The 17,412-nt window shown below is 39.8% G+C and overlaps 1 protein-coding gene across 1 annotated transcript in view; it reads left to right on the top strand.

The window, feature by feature from the left end:
- Chsy1 (chondroitin sulfate synthase 1) overlaps nt 1-15,475 on the top strand; it is a 71,260-nt gene extending 55,785 nt beyond the window's left edge. Inside the window, exon 3 of the mRNA XM_026394712.2 lies at nt 12,517-15,475. Coding sequence (XP_026250497.1) covers nt 12,517-14,106 — 1,590 coding nt within the window. The 3' untranslated portion in view covers nt 14,107-15,475. The remainder of the gene's footprint in view (nt 1-12,516) is intronic.
- Nucleotides 15,476-17,412: the final 1,937 nt, after the last annotated feature.

Raw genomic sequence — 17,412 nt, 5'->3', positions numbered from 1 at the left:
CTTGAAATGAGAATTCCCCCTCAGACTTGACTTGTGCTGAAGATGACAGATGTTGGAGACCTTAACTCTTGAGCCCCATCTTATAGCTCCAGTGGGTTGTCCTAACTTAACTCACTAGGCTTTAGTGATCCAAATTCTTTTGAATCTTTAGGTGTTTTGTTTATTGTTTGGTAAATACTGTAAGTTAAAATACCATAGTGTGTCATAGTGTTGTAAACTGGAGTTTACAACAGATCAAGTATAAATAAAAACAAAAATTATAGACGGAAATAAACTTGTAGGCTATATTTGACTCACACAGTTATTTTGGCTTTGTGTCCCCCACCCCTTTCCACCCTTCTTTGTCTCTCTCTCCAAATTTGAACTGAGTACTAACACTTATAAGAGACTTTCCACACACAGCTGGACTTCTAACTTCCCTTAGGTCTGACAGCACCAGCCCTCTATTACTATATCCTCACTCCCCCACTCATCCCTTCTGGCTTACACCTGACTTGCTTGGGTAAGTTTGGTTTTAGTTTACTTTTGTTTTGACTTGTTTTTGGTGATCTCCTAGACTAGAGCTTAAATCAAGATGTTCTGGGTCAAGTGTGACATTGGTACCTTTTCCCATATTGACTAGAGTTAGGACAGTGCTGGAAGAGGATAAGTGGAGGCTAGTGGGTCTGGATCCTAGGGCTAGAGGGGAATGGGTTTTAAAAATACGGCTTTAGAAAGAAGGCCCTTCCTAGCAGGTCCAGGGCCAGAAAATGATTCTGCTCCCTGCCTGCTCTGTTGAGTTCATGCTTATGTGTTCTCTGTACACGGCCTTTTGAATTCTCACTGCCTTTCACATGAGGGTTTAGTGACTATTTGGCACTTTATCTGTATAGTAGTTCTGCATATATTCATTCTACATAACACTGCCATATCTGCTACTTTATCTATTTGGTTTGCGGTGTGTGTGCAGAATTAAAAAAACAAAAACAGTATTGTCCAGAGAGCTCAACTAACCATCTGCCCTAAAGTCAGGCACGTATAAAGAACAAAATAGAAATTTGTTTGCGGTACTGAGGATTAAACCTAGGGCCTTGTATGTGCTAGTGCTCTACCAGTGACCTATACCCCCAGCCCTTTTTATTTTATTTTGGAAAAGTTCTCGATAAGTTGCCCAGGCTGGCCTCAAACTTGTGATCCTCCTGCCTCAGCCTCCTAACTAGCTGGGGTGACAGGTATGGGCCTGAGATGGGAATTTAGGTGCAGTTTTCCAGCTACTCAAAATGGTTGTGTCCTACCTTGCCCATACTGATTTATTCAAACCAGGGAATGTCCACTTGCAAAATCCTATTTCAGTTTGGTCACTTTGCTAATATTGTCTTATGCAGAAGCCTTAAATTACTGCCAGCAGCTTTTATTTAACTTTGCCAAGATCAGTTCTCAGTTGCTTTGAAATGGGCCATGCTTTTCTTGAAAGTGTTTAGATTTCAGAATTGGACACTGACCATTCAAGACTCATTTATATAGTTCTCATTTTTTAGCATAGAGCCTGAGTTTAATTCCCATTAAAAATTTAGTTTTTATGAATGGAGTTTTTTAAATACAAAATACTGACTCCTTGAACTTAACTGGATGAAAATTGGCAAATCCTATGCAAAACCTAATTAGGAGAGACCTCATAGGAATGTGTGGGGTAACCATATGTCACTAGAGCTAGGGACAGCACAGTTTCTGTTGGTGGTCAGCCTAATTATTAGCAGACCCCCACTTTCATCTCAGAAGTTCTTACTTTGGACAATAAATTTTCTAGAAGCCCCACCTGTAGGTAATATGAGAATGTTAATTTAAATATTTAAACTTTTATGACTCTGGCTATTAAAACCACCTGATCTGTTGACATATAGGCAACTTATATTTTCTTTGAACCAGTTTTCAGAACAAAAGGATGAGAAAACAAGTTCCTTGGAATGAATTGAAACACTGCATATGCACATTTGAATTAGGAGTTGTCGATCTGGGGATCTGGGGCTGCCATAGTCTGTTGATGTGAAGGAACTGTCTATCTAATGAAAGACTGTAATGTAAACTGTAATGGGGAAGGACAAGACCTAATGAGAATGTTGGCATTCATTGCAGAAGACAGAAAGCACATTTGCTATTGAAGACCGTAGAAAGTATTTGTTAAGGAAGATTAGATGTGGGTGGTTCAAGGCTATTCCCAGCTGGTCTACAAGTTCCTGGGAATAGCATGACCTTGGGAATAGCATGACCTCTCAGATTTACCATAGAATGACTCAGCGTCCTATAGTATTTCACTAAGGGATATGGCTTTCCCAGAGTCAAAAGATTATGGAGGTATTTCTTAGAACAGAGGATAAGGACTGTTTGGACACTGGAAATTAAACAATCTTTCCTACTATCCTATCTTAGAAAGTTTTTTCAAGTAGTTTTTTTAAGTATTTTTTTAGTTGTGTATGGACTCAATGCCTTTATTTGTTTTTATGTGGTGCTAGGATCAAACCCAGTGCCTCACACTTATGAGGCAAGTGCTCTACCACTGAGCTACAATTCCAGCCCCTAGTTTTGTTATTTTTTAATGCAAGGAATACCTATTTGCATCAACTTGTGTTTTCTTCTGTTAACTGTTTTACAATCTTGTAAACAATATGCCAAATTATAGATGATCCAATTACCTGGCGATAATAAACTTTCTAAAATTCTAAAGTTGGTATTATTCTAAATATCCTTTATAACTAGCTATTACATATTTGTTGTTCCTGGAGTTATAAAATTAACTGTTGAGAATCTCATATCCTTAACCTTTTATTTTGTGGGCTAGAAACATCCCAGGGATATGTTGTTACCTTTTAATGCTCCCCAAGTAGTTTTACTCCATGAGGTGAGCTTTTAATGCTGCAGCTTCAGCCAAGTCAGGAGTGGTGGGCAGAAGGTGTGACTTCAGAGTACACATACATCTTGGTAGTAGCATAAAATCAGTAAATATCTTCATAGAGCCTTATTTCTTTTTAACATTTCTTCTTGAAATTGTTTTATTCTAAACTTTCTTCTAGAGAAACAATAGTTTATTTCTATTACCAGAAAATTGCTAAAATTTTGATATAGTCATACAATTATACTTCTTGAGAGTTGAGAGTTTCATCCTCTAAATCCAGGAAATTGCCTGGAGTCCAGAAATTAAATCTTCCCTGCATCTTTACTTGCTTAATGAGGTACCTTGGGGTGAGCTTTGAGTTAGCCATAATATAAGGGAAAGAGAGAAAATGGATAGAAGATCTTGACCAATCATTTCTCATTACAGTTTCTATGACCACATAGTTTAATTTCATCTCACCCACAGGATGCCTTGTTAAATACAGTCAGGTGTTTTTGTTTTGTTTTGTTTTGTTTTTGGTACCAGGGATTGAACCCAAAGGTGCTTAATCACTGAACTATATCCCCAACCCCTTTTTTTTTTTATATATTTTATTTTGAAACAGGATCTTACTAAGTTACTTAGGGCCTTGCTGAGTTGCTGAGGCTGGTTTTGAACTTAAGATCCTCCAGCCTCAGCCTCCCAAGCTGCATCGTTTTCAGAAATTACAAGTAATTTCTGAGTTCTTTCTAACTTGGTTTTAATATATCATTGGCATTTTTGTTTTGAATTATATTTTATAATCCTTGTTCTTAATTTTGAAGATGATTTGTAAATGTTTTTCTCAAAGAAAATCTTTCTCTGAAATCTGAAGAGTCTATTTGATTTTTCCCTTGTCCTCTCTCATCTCATCATATTCCACCACCAGAGCCATTCATGATGAGGGTTCGTACAGAATTGAGGGAGTAGTTAAATGCACTAATTGCCTGAAGGTGCTGCTTGAAGCCAGTGTAGGCAGCTAGTGGTGTGGTTGTCAGTGTGGTTTATGAGAGGTGCAGATCCTCACGTGTCACATCATATCTACTCACTGTTCTTAGTCCATCCCCATTAGCTACTTTTAGAAAGCCTGCTCTTTCATTTACATTAAGATTTTTCTTAAGACCAGTACACATGTGTGTTCTGTTCATTCTTTCTTTATCTTTGTTTTGTAGCAGTGGTAGTAGGTATAGGAAATAAATTCTTTGAGACAGTATGAGCCACTAGCCTGTCTGGGTATAGCATTGGCCTTAAGTCTCTCCAGCGTTCCTCCCCACCCCTGCTTATTTTTGTCTTGCAACAGACTTCTTATTCATTTTTTTTTTCTGTCAAACTTTTGGATTTTAGCCAGAAGGTCTTTTCAACAACTTTATTGTAATTTAAAATTCTCATTCTGTTTTAAGGCTTCCATAAACCTGTATAAATGCTTTTCTCCGTATTGATGTGCTTAGCATATATACCATTTCAGGTGAAGCCTACCTAGACTCCAGTCACTGTAAAAGTAATCCCCATAGGCAGCCTCTAAAACATTTTGAAAAATATATTCCTGAAAATGTTTGGGGACATGGTGTTCTTGTAAGTGTGTAAGAGGTAATCAGTCATACAGAGAAGATTGGACACCCACGGTGCGTGCATTCTACAGATGCTTCCCATTGGAGCCTGCCTTCCACATCTTGTATGTTGATAGCTAAGAGTAAAATGGGCAGTCTAAAAAGAAGAAGAAGAAGAAGAAAAGAAAAAAACAACAATAACATCATTTGTCTAATTTCTTTTTTCTTTAAATGTGCTTCTGATTTTTATTTCTTGGTCAGAAGAGCCCAGCCTTTTCCCCATTTGTTATTTTGTTTCTTTTTTTTAATATTTATTTTCAGTTATAGTTGGGCATAATACCTTTGTTTTATTTATTTATTTATTTTTATATGGTGCTGAGGATCGAACCCAGTGCCCCTCACGTGCTAGGCAAGTGTTCTACCGCTGAGCCACAACCCCAGCCCCCATTTGTTATTTTTTATGTATGATATATCATGTCAGTCCTCATCAGCCGTTTAACATTGAAATTATTCAACAGTTTCCTAATATTTCTATGCTTAAAGGCTTAACCCTTCATTATTGATCTGTCAAATGTATATTTGAGCATCTTATGAACATGTCAGGCACTGAGCTGTATCTGAAGATGAAGTTGGTAACCATCAAAGTCTTGTAGTCTGTGCTGGTCTGCTGTGAAACACTTTTCATGAGAATTCCTTATAGGGTCATCGTGGATTGTGCACCCCTCATTTCCTTGTTGTCATCTTCCCAGATTTGTGCCCCATAGGGGCATATCCTTCAGCAGCTTCCTGGGAAAACTGGAGCGCAAGATAAATCTGAGCCTTTGGATATCTGAAAATCTCTCTCTTGTCTCTTTTTCCCTGATGAATAGTTTGGGAAGAGAATTGTACATTAAAGATGATTTTCATTCCTTCCACTTTTTAAGGCATTGTTTTTTAGTATCCTGCAGCGGTGTCTTATGTCCGGTGCTATTCCAGTTTCTGAGTCTTTGGCAGTTTTTAGATTGTTTTTCCTGCTGAATACTTAAGAGTTGGTAGCAGAATACAACAGTTACTAATATGGCATTATGTAAAAATGTGGATGTGTAACCGATATGATTCTGCAATCTGTATTTGGGGTAAAAATGGGAGTTCATAACCCACTTGAATCTAATGTATGAAATATGATATGTCAAGAGCTTTGTAATGTTTTGAACAACCAATAAGAAAAAAGAGTTTAACCCAGGCATGAGGGTCCTTAAAATCATGTATCAGTTTTTTATATTGTTGTTTTCTCTTCCATGTACTTTGGTTTTTGTTTTTGGTGGTTTTGTCTTTTTTTTTCCTCTCCTGTTGTCTCTGTTTTGCTTCCCAATCCCCCGCCACCAATTTCCTGGAGAATTCTTCAACTTTGTCTTCCAATGCAGCTCCTTTTTTCCCCTATCTTATATTTAACTTCAAAAGTTTTTTTTTGTTGTTGTTCTCTGATTTTCTTTTTTGTAGTATTTTTTTTAACATGGATGCAGTATCTTCTTTTTGAATATACTATAGTTTATATTTTTATAGGAGTTTTTTTTTTTTCTGTTCACTGTTTCTACCAAGCTTTCTGTTCTTTGTCTTCTTTATCTTTCCCTTTAGAACCTTGAACTCTTTAACTGTCTGAAGATTCTTGGTATTGGTATATTTTTAAGAGTGAAGTATTTAAAAAGCTGACTGGGGGCTTTGTAGGTGAAGTTTTTCAAATTGCTGTCTTGGCTACAATTATCCAACATTTTGATTAACTTTTTGTTGGAGGACTACAGTTCTATGGGACTACTTGATTGATCCAGAAAAGACTCTACCAGATTCCTGCTTGACGTGGGGAATAGGGTTATGAGTGCTGGAGGGAATGGGGAGATGAGGTCTGGGGTCCTTTCTGCTAAATTCCAGAGACTTTGATTCCCTCCATTGAGTCTTATACCTTATAACAACATAGATGCTCATGTTTGATTTCTGGAGAAACAACTTCTGAATATATGCTTAGCAAGACGGTAACCACAAAGAAGTGGGAAATACTTGTACACAGTTGTATTTAGGAATACCTACTGTAAATGTTGAAATGTCCACTTTTCGTTATTTGTCAATCCTGATTTAGTTACAGTAACTGGTACAGACAATCACCTATCACGAGGTGCCCAGCACTTGCTGGGTAGGTTCTTGCTCTGGAGGTGTGAGCTGCCTGGGAAATAAAAAGTCTGAAATAATTAGTAAGAAATAAGAGCCAGAGCCAGAAATTAGATATAAAAAGGGGAGCACTGATAGGTCTACCAATCCTGATAGGAGCTGGAACTGAACAACTGAAAAATGGCCCCACTTCTTAATATTTAAGGGAGAGTACATCAAAGGCAGGGATGAGGTTTCAATGAGATGAGTCTTGGTTCAGTGTGGCAGAGGTCTTGTAGTGAACAGGTTGATTGGCATTTTGGCAAGCCACACCCATCTCTAAGAGTTTGTGTGGCTCCCTCTGGTCACCCCATCTCAGGTGCTGTGCTGAACTTAAGGTGGAGATAGGTAGGATGCCACATGAATCAAGCATTCTCAAACCAGCAGGGTTGCCACTGGGAGTTCCTGGTACCGCAGGGCTTTCCTGCCTGATGACATCACCATCACTTTAGTTCATGCACACGGCTCAGTTCACATATGGGTCATGGATGGCTTCCAGCAGTCACCCATGCATTTTGACAGAAGCCTCATCATCTCAGTGGTAGAATCCTAACTTGGAGCATCTCTGAAGATGTTGTGTATCTCCTGCTTCTTCCCATTGCCCACGTACATTGGTCACGAGGGAGGGGAAAGGGAATTTGGGGATCTACTTCTAGTTTCCCTGCATTCAATAGAGGGCCTTGCCCCTCCCTCTCATAGTCAGGTCTTTCTGGGGTTCACACAAGTGGTTGGCTTTCTCCTCAGAGCAGGGTGAGATTTCATATTCTCTCACTTTCCATGTCCTCAAGTTCTGAGAGCATTTTTATGTGTTCTGTCTCCTCTTGGTCCATTCTCTTGGCCCCTAGGGTTTATTCCTTTTATATTTCTTTATTCTCTTTTTTAGAGGTGTTTGGTAAATGAGAATAGAAAAATCATGTGAGTTCTGCCACTCCTGTTTTAGCCAGAAGTCTTTGATTTATATTCTCAGTGTACCATTTTTACTAATGGGTTGAGAATGAAGTCTGAGGCATGACCCAGTGGGGCCTGAGGAAAGAGGGGGTCTGAGATGCAAGGGAAATGGAATTGACAGCACAGGCTGTCTGCTGAGCAGGGGAAGGAATAGCACCTGCCTTTCTCACCCTTTTCATCCATATTTTTTATTGGTGCATTAAAATTATACATATGGTGGGATTCATTGTTACATCTTTGTACATGTACATGATAAAACAATATAATTTGGCTAGTATCATCCCCTAGTGTTTCCCCTTTCCCTGTTCTCCTCCCTTCTCCTGGGCCCCCTTCTACTTTACTGATCTTCCTTTGATTTTCATGGGATGCCTTGACCCCCTTTTCTATTCCTTGTTCCTCTCTGGCTTCCGAAAATGAGAGAAAAGATATGAACCTTGACTTTCTGAGTTTGGTTTATTTCATTCAAGGTTTTCAAGTTCCTTCCATTTTCCTGAAAATGATATAATTTCTTTCTTCTTCATGGCAAAATAACGCTCTATTGTATACGTATACCACATTTTCTTTATCCATTCACCCATTGATGGACACCTCAGCTGCATAGTTTGGCTGTTGTGAATTGTGCTGCTGTAAGCATGAGTATGCATGTATTACTATAGTGTGATGACTTTAATTCTTTAGGATTAATATTGAAGAGTGGTATAGCTGGGTCACATGGTGCTTCCATTCCTAGTTTTTGAGGAACCTTCGTACTGATTTCCATGGTAGCTGTACTAAATTTCAGTCCTGCCAACAGTGTAAAAGTGCTTCTTTCTCTCCATGTCCTTTCCAGCATTTATTCTTTGTATTCTTGTTTACTGCTATTTTAACTGGAGTGAAATGAAATCTCAGTGTAGTTTTGATTTGCACTTTCCTAATTGCTAAAGATATTGGAACATTTTTTCCAGTATTTGTTGGCCATTTTTATCTTTTCTTTTGAGAAGTTTCTGTGCCCATTTATCAATTGAGTTATTGGAGGGGTTTTTGAGTTCTTTATATATTCTGGATATTAATTCTCTGTCAGAACAGTTGCTAGCAAAGGCTTTTCTCCCATTCTGTGGAGTCTGTCTTCAGATACTTGATTCCTTTGCTTTGCAGAAGCTTTTTAATTTGATGTCATTTCATTTATTAATTTGGTGTTGTTTCCTGAGCTATAGGAGTCCAATTGAGAAAGTCATTGCCTGTGCTGAAGTGTTGACCCTGCTTTTTCTTCTAGGAGTTGCATAGTTCCTGGTCTAATTCCTAGATCTCTGATCCATTTTTTAAAAATATTTTTTTAGTTGTAGTTAGACACAATTCCTTCATTTTATTTATTTTTATGTGGTGCTGAGGCTTGAACCCAGCACCTCGCATGTGCTAGGCAAACGTTCTACTGCTGAGCCACAACCCCAGCCCCCCATTTTAAAAAATATTTATTTTTTAGTTGTAGTTGGACACAATATCTTTAATTAATTAATTTATTTTTATGTGGTACTGAGGATTGAACCCAGGGCCTCACCTGTGCTAGGCGATCACTCTACTGCTGAGCCACAACCCCAGCCCTCTCTGATCCATTTTGAGTTGACTTTTGTTAAGGGTGAGAGGTAAGGGTTTAGTCTCGTTCTTCTACATATGGACCCCAGCTTTCCCAGCACTATTTGTTAAAAAGTCTGTTTTCTCCAATGTATGTTTTTGGCACCTTTGTCAAAATTCACTCTATCTGTGTGGGTTTGTCTCTGGGTCTTCTATTCTGATCTTTGGTTTATGTGTCTGTTTTTATGCTTGTACCATGCAGTTTTTGTTACTATAGCTCTGTAGTATAATTTGAAGTCAAGTGTTGTGATACATCCAAGCGTTGCTTTTTTTGAGTGGGGGTGGGGAGTGCTTAGAATTGCATTGGCTATGCTGGGTCTTTTATTCTTCCAAAGAATTTTAGGATTGTTTTTTTTATAGTTCCGTGAAGAATGTCATTGGTATTTTGATGGGGATTACATTGAATATGTATGTTTTTTTTTTTTGTAATCTGACCGTTTTAGCATATCAATTCTGCCCATTCATGACATGAGAGATCTTTCCATCTTCTTGTATCTTCTTCAGTTTCTTTTTTCATTGTTGTATAGTTTTCCTAATAGAGGTCTTTCACCTCCTTGGTTAGATTTATTCCTAGGCTTTTTGTTTGTTTTTAGGGTATTTTCACCTCATTTTGGAAAACCATATAGATGATTGAATATGTTTATGTCCTTGGAAATGAGGGGGCAGTGAGGGCTTTCAAAAAATTCTATAGTTCTTCACATTCATTGTCAAAAATTGGAAATTATAATCAGTTGAAATAGAAATAACATAATTTAAACAAATATATATAAGGTCTCTAGCTTCCCACTTCTACAGTAGTTCCTGTACTAGTCCCCAGTTCTGGAGCATTTAGGCCCATACTGCTCTTCCCTGGGGTGGAGCTTTCCTTACGTGGCAGTGCCCTTGGGTGGCAGCTTGAGGTCTGATGGTTCAGTTACCGGGTCCTGTGACATAGGACGAATGGTTTCTCGGAGTTGGGGAGCAGCTATTCAGAGGCTTCCCTTTACTTTTAGGGTTTATAGGATTGTGAAATAACTGTGTTTCTTTTAGCACTGCAGAGAAGTTTCCCAAACTTTTGTTGTGAATCCTCAGATTATACTTGGTTTTCACCTTGTAGCCCCACAGTGTGCACTCAGCAGCCAGCCAAACTGGAAAATGAGCGAGCAGTAAAGGTGTTTTCAACAGAGTTCATTCAACATCTTCCGTTGTGACCCACATAAGGAGCAAAGTGGAAAGAAAGATTATGGTGATCATTAAATTTTATAATGAGACATTTATCTTATTATTTTTTAAACTGGGGATTGAGGTACATCCCCAGCCTTTTTATTTTATTTTTTTTTTATTTAGACAGTGTTTTACTGAGTTGCTGAGGCTGGCCTCAAAGGCCTCAAACTTGCTATCATCCTGCCTCAGCCTTCTGAGTTGCCAGAATTATAGGAGTGCATCACTGTGCCCGGCTGTTTTAGTGTTGTTTTTATCAGTTACCTTCAATTTGCCCCAACCATCCAGGGTTTGAAGAAGTCGAGCTCCAGATTACTTCAGGGCTTTAAAACAAAGATTTGTTTTTCTGCCCTGCAGTTACAGTACGTAGAAGAAGAGATACACAAGTGTATAACAAATGTCTGCTGCCACTCTACCATGAGTAGCATTGAGCAAACTGCTGGCTGTATGGGGGTGGGTCCTGAATTGTGTCTCAATTCCTCTTAACACACAAAAGTCACAATTGGTGTTTGTCCTGTTAGGATAAGTAAGATCTGTTTCCCCTTTCAGATCTTGTATTTCTTTTTTAAAAGAACAAAAATTGGATTGCCTTTTCTAATTAATTATAAAATTCAACACTGACTTTAGTGGATAATTCCATGAATATGCTCACGTGTGGATCATGATGCAGAAACAGTCAGAAACAATGGTACACTTTGGAGGGCACTGCGACCCCAGTCTGATCCCTGCACCAGACTTCATGAGTGTTGGGAGGGGAAGAGTCAGCATTTATCAGACACAGTTTGTGTAGGTGCTTGGAGCCCACCACACAGCTGGTAGACCCTTGAGCTCCCTTTTTTCTTTTAAGCCATTCTTTGGAAGTATTCCCCTTCTTACTCCTTTTGTTTGTATTTATTGGTAAATTATAGTATTCTGTATTAAAAGAAAATGGAATGTAGTAGCTAATTTGTATTTTTCTGTTATTATGATCATAGCAGGGGAAAAAAAGAATAAAAAATATGACTGCCCAAAGGCAGATCAACTGGTCAGCCCAAATCCATATTATACATATCCAGAGTTAGTTTATAACATAAATAAAAAACTGAATCACAGAGGGGAAAAAAAAAGCAGGCTTAACTTACCTGATACCAACTTCTAATGGTGTTTTTCTCCTTTTTTGAGGGGAAGTGGTAGAATTTTCTTCACTCCAGAAGACTCTGAAAAAATTCATCATCTACTTAACTGAATGTCCTGAAGAATTAAGCCCTTTCTAATTTGAACACAGGCCCCATGTTGGCTGCTGGCCCTTAAGCTTATGTTCCCCCCAAAATTTGTGTCTTTGGATGGAAGAAGAGTTTGGCCCCATGCATACTGCACCCTTCCCAATGGGTCAGCATTTCCTGAGCTCCTGGGCCTGTGGGTGCTGGAGACCATGCTGAGCAAGCAGGCAGACATGGAGAGTGTTTTCAAATCACACCTACTTTCAGAGACCATGCAGAACCTTCTTTCACCCTGAAAACACATCCCCCCGCCCCCCCCCCCCCCAGCAAGGTTTTGTGAGCCTCTCTTGGCTCTCCTGTTCCTTTAGGAATCAATTAGGTTTATTCCTGCACATGGGTGGCTGGCTGCACGGCCTACTCTGCTGGTCTTCAGTGAGTGTGACTTGTTCTTTGGGGCGTGTCTTGTGCTTAGTGGGACCAAAAGTGGCATTCTTTCCAGACACATTTACTTAGTAACTGCAATCTCAAGTTTACACTTTTTACTTTTTTTAAAATATCTTATTTACTTTTATGTGGTGCTAAGGATTGAACCCAGTGCCCAGACATATGAGGCAGGTGCTCTACCACTGAATTACAGCCCAAGCCCCTCAAGTTTACACTTTTTCTTTATGGGAAAACCTTTTCATAATTCTGCCTGCAAAATTATATTGGCCAACTCTAGTTGTTAAGTCTTATTTCTTTAAGCAGTTTATGTCTGTTAACTCTTCTAGTCTCATTCGGCTGTTGTTAATTGGGCTTTATCTAGGTCCATCCGTGTGCTCTTGCCTATCTAGAAGGATTTCTAATATTTAGATTTTTGTCTTTATAGTTACCAGGTATGTAAGAAATTACAAGCATGGAGGGACACTTGGTCATGCAAGACTAAAATTGTAATTATTTTTCTTAACAGATGCAGCAACTTTTTTATGAGAATTATGAACAGAACAAGAAGGGGTACATCAGAGATCTCCATAACAGTAAGATTCACCGAGCTATCACGTTACACCCGAACAAAAACCCACCCTACCAGTACAGACTACACAGTTACATGCTCAGTCGCAAAATTGCTGAGCTGCGTCATCGCACAATACAGCTCCACCGAGAAATTGTCCTGATGAGCAAATACAGTAACACAGAGATTCATAAGGAGGACCTCCAGTTGGGAATACCCCCTTCCTTCATGCGGTTTCAGGCCCGCCAACGAGAAGAGATTCTGGAATGGGAGTTTCTGACTGGGAAGTATTTGTATTCAGCTGCCGATGGTCAGCCCCCTCGGAGAGGAATGGACTCAGCCCAGAGGGAAGCCTTGGATGACATCGTCATGCAGGTGATGGAAATGATCAATGCCAATGCCAAAACCCGGGGGCGCATCATCGACTTCAAGGAGATCCAGTATGGTTACCGCCGTGTGAACCCCATGTACGGGGCAGAATACATTCTGGACCTGCTGCTTCTGTACAAGAAGCACAAAGGTAAGAAGATGACAGTTCCCGTGAGGAGGCACGCATACCTACAACAGACTTTCAGCAAGATCCAGTTTGTGGAGCATGAGGAACTAGATGCACAGGAGCTGGCCAATAGAATCAATCAGGACTCTGGATCCCTATCCTTCCTCTCCAATTCCCTGAAGAAGCTTGTTCCCTTCCAGCTCCCTGGGTCCAAGAACGAACGCAAAGAGCCCAAAGATAAAAAGATAAATATACTGATCCCTTTGTCTGGACGATTTGACATGTTTGTAAGATTTATGGGAAACTTTGAGAAGACATGTCTCATCCCAAATCAGAACGTCAAACTTGTTGTCCTGCTTTTCAACTCTGATTCCAACCCTGATAAGGCCAAACAAGTTGAACTGATGAGAGATTATCGCATTAAGTACCCTAAAGCTGACATGCAGATTTTGCCTGTGTCTGGAGAGTTTTCAAGAGCTCTGGCCCTCGAAGTGGGATCTTCACAGTTTAATAATGAATCTTTGCTCTTCTTCTGTGATGTTGACCTTGTGTTTACTGCCGAATTCCTGCAACGGTGTCGAGCAAATACAGTTTTGGGCCAACAAATATATTTCCCAATCATCTTTAGCCAGTATGATCCAAAGATTGTTTATAGTGGGAAAGTTCCCAGTGACAACCATTTTGCCTTTACTCAAAAAACTGGCTTCTGGAGAAACTATGGGTTTGGCATTACTTGTATTTATAAGGGAGATCTTGTCCGAGTGGGTGGCTTTGATGTTTCCATCCAAGGCTGGGGGCTGGAGGATGTGGACCTCTTCAACAAGGTTGTCCAGGCAGGTTTGAAGACGTTCAGAAGCCAGGAGGTAGGAGTGGTACACATCCACCACCCTGTCTTCTGTGACCCTAATCTGGATCCCAAACAATACAAAATGTGCTTGGGGTCCAAGGCATCAACATATGGGTCCACGCAGCAGTTAGCTGAAATGTGGCTGGAGAAAAACGATCCAAGTTACAGTAAAAGCAATAATAATGGCTCTGCACGGACAGCCTGATGTCCAGCTCTGCTGGAAGGGACATTTTTAATTACCTAATTTATTTTTCAAAAATTTTTGTATGATCAGTTTTTGAAGTCCATACAAGGATATATTTTCCAAGTGGTTTTCTTACATAGGACTCCTTTAAGATTGAGCTTTTTGAACAAAAATGTGATCAATGTTTGCCTTTGAATACATCTTCTTGCTGAACATTATGTAGCAGACTTGCTTAATTCTGACTTGAAATATCCCTGATGAACAAAACCTTTTATGTTTTTTTATATTTCCTTTCCTGGCCCCTTCTCTGCAGTCCTATGGCAGAAAACATGAACATTCCTATGAAGTATTATTATAACAAACAAACAAACAAAAAAAAAAACACTGTAACTCTGGTAAATGTTCTATTGTGACTGTTAACCTTGCACAGATTCTACCTTTTATCTTTTTTTTTACACAAGTTTTTTTTTTAAAAGCCATCTCAAGTTTCAGTTGTAAAATAAGTAAATGTGATAATATCTGTATCATCAGCATCAGCATCTTCAGCAAAGCTTTCCAAAGTTGATTATTTCCCCCACACTGTACTCTACCCATCAAGGTCAAGTAGCTTTGACAAGCCACAGGAGTGAGGACAGCACAGCCAGAGCTGGGGTGGTTCCCGGGATGCCGTGGCCTGAGCAGGCCTGGCACCACATTGTGAGAAGTGTTTGGCATTTTCTCTCTTGCTGACCCTTCTCTTTAGAGGGTGAAGTATTAATATTTAGAATGATGAAGAAGAATTACTGTAATAATTCTAATGTATGCAAACTAAACAAACAAAAACACCCTAATGAAAACTTGGGGGGAGGTGTATTTGGTTTCATTCACTTCGTCCTGTCTGTTGTGGAGATGGTTACTTCATTCTTTAATTACTGTTTGTTTTATCCTTGACATCTGAATACCTTTAATTTATTTAATATCCATTGTTTAGAGTTCTGCCATTTCTTGAGTACCTGTTAGTATTAGTATTTATGTGTACCAGGAGTGTGGTTAGTATGTTTTATTTGCAGTAAACTGATCTCCAAAGATTTCCTTTTGAAGAGATTTTACCCTTTTCTTAATTTTCACATTCCTGTTTTACTAAATATTAAGTGTTCTTGGACAATTTTGGTGCTCATGTGTTTTGGGGACAAAAGTGAAATGACTTTGTCATTACACCAGAATGTTTGTTTTTAACTCACAGATCAAATGTGCCTTAATTTTTTTTCATTTAGATTTCAAACAGTTGATAGGCTTGCCATTTTAATACACATCATTGGAGATCTGCTTATTTGTAAATAGCCTATTGCTCATTTGGAAAAATAAACCAGTGAACAATATTTTTCTATTGTACTTTTGAAAACCATTTTGTTTCATTATTCCTGTTTTAGCTGAAGAATTGTATTACATTTGGAGAGTAAAAAAACTTAAACACAGATTCATAAAGTTTTTTGAGTTATTTGAGGGAAGTATTTCTATGGGCTGCAGTTGGGGAGTGAAATGAAACTCATTTTCCAGTGTCTCTTCCTCTGTTTTTCCTAGAATGGACTCTTCTCCTTTGTTCCTCATCTGCTTGCTAATTCCGTGATCTCAAAACAGACTAGGCCCTTGTCAGGCTCCACAATACAAGTGCACCTTCCAAGCTCTGTTGAATCTGCATTTTAACTTAGTGCCCCACATGTTTGATTAGTGTTTAACTAGCACTGTGCATATATGTTCTTGGGGTTTTTAGGACCATTCTAGCTAGAAAATAACTTGAATAGAGTTGCTGTCTGATTCAACATTTTTTAAAACTGATCTCTGATGCCAAAGTAGCAAGATTTTGTGGATGAGAATTACACTCCCAGGAGAGGTATTTACAGTGTAATGACAGTTAAATCCTAGCATAATGACATCGTGCTCACAGAAAGAATTGCTGTAATTCTGCCTAATTGCCATTTACTCTGTGGGAGTGTTTAGTTTTTTTTTCTTGGGAAGAAAAGCAGAGATACTTTTATTCTCCAGTAAGGAAGAGCATGATCCACATTTTGATGTCAAAGTCATGTAAATCCCTCCTGTTTATCCTCACAGAGAATTGTAGGGATTTGGATTTGGGTTGGGGACATGAGCAACAAACATATGAAGCTGAATGTCCATCTGTCCAGCATCTTGGTGACACCTGGCTAAACTTGTCATTTCCTTTCCTGCTCCCTCTCTCGTGACTGCCCGTCCTCCTCACATCCTTGGAAGTGCTGCCTCCCTTCAGGGCTGTCTCCAGGAATACTTTCAGGTCCCAGCTCCCCACCCCCATGCTTGGATGCTGCCTGCTAGCCTCCAGGTTCCACTCTCCTGCTGCTCCTCAGTCACTTCAGGGCTCTCCTGCCAGTGGGTGGAGTCCATAATCTCACTGCCACTCAGGCCCTCTTCAGCTTGGCTTCCACCCCCAGGTCCATCAATTGCCATCCTACAGGGCACTTCCTCCGGCCATCCCAGCTCTGGATTTGGGGGCATTCATCTCTGCTGCTCCAGCATGTGTTTTCTCTCCATGCTTTTCCTCTGCAGCCAGAGCACCCCATTGTTCACTCTGATGGCATCCAGGACCCCTCCTGTGTGGCTGTGATCGGGGGACTTACTCTTATGCTTTTGTGAAAATGTCTCCCTTTCTAGACCTCCTGGAGGGCAGGCATGGGTCTCTTTCCTGGTGCTCCCCAGTGTGTAGGGAAAAATGGTGCTACTCTCCACCTGTGTGCCCTTCCTTACCTGGATCCTTTCCCAACAGAATGTCCTGTGGCTTTCCCACAAGTCTTGGCCACTATTGGAAGGCTGAGATCTGCAGCTTCCACTCTGTTAAATAGTCCCTTCTCCCCTTGAACTTGGGAAGCTGTTTATACCACTTTCTTCCTATTTTGTGTTAGCATGCATTACTGTCTTCTTAATATTTCTCTGCCTTAAAAAAAAACCCAAATGTCCCCAAACCCAAATACACCTTCCAACCCTTATTATAATAGGGGAATAGGGTTAAAAAGTGGGGAGGAAATCACCATGCATGAAGGCATGAAAACGGAAGCCACCCTTTCTGTCCAGCCTTAGGTCCTCCCTACAAAGAACTGCAGGGTGTGTGTCCTGGCTGTAGAGGTGCACGTGTGTGTGTGTGTGAGTGAATTATGCATAGATTAGAATAGGCGGCATTTTATAAATTTATGTATACAAACCAGAGAAAACTGTGTACTGGCTTAGGTACATGAATCTTGGCAAGAGCCTCTTAAGGAACTATAGGGCAGAAGCAACCATGGCTTCCCAGGGGCTCTGTGACAGTGTATGGGCAGGTCA

This window comes from Urocitellus parryii, chromosome 6 (genome assembly GCF_045843805.1).
Source record: "Urocitellus parryii isolate mUroPar1 chromosome 6, mUroPar1.hap1, whole genome shotgun sequence".
Lineage (NCBI taxonomy): Eukaryota > Metazoa > Chordata > Mammalia > Rodentia > Sciuridae > Urocitellus > Urocitellus parryii.
The sequence above is the reverse complement of the archived record's forward strand: the minus strand, read 5'-3'. Positions and strand labels throughout refer to the sequence as shown.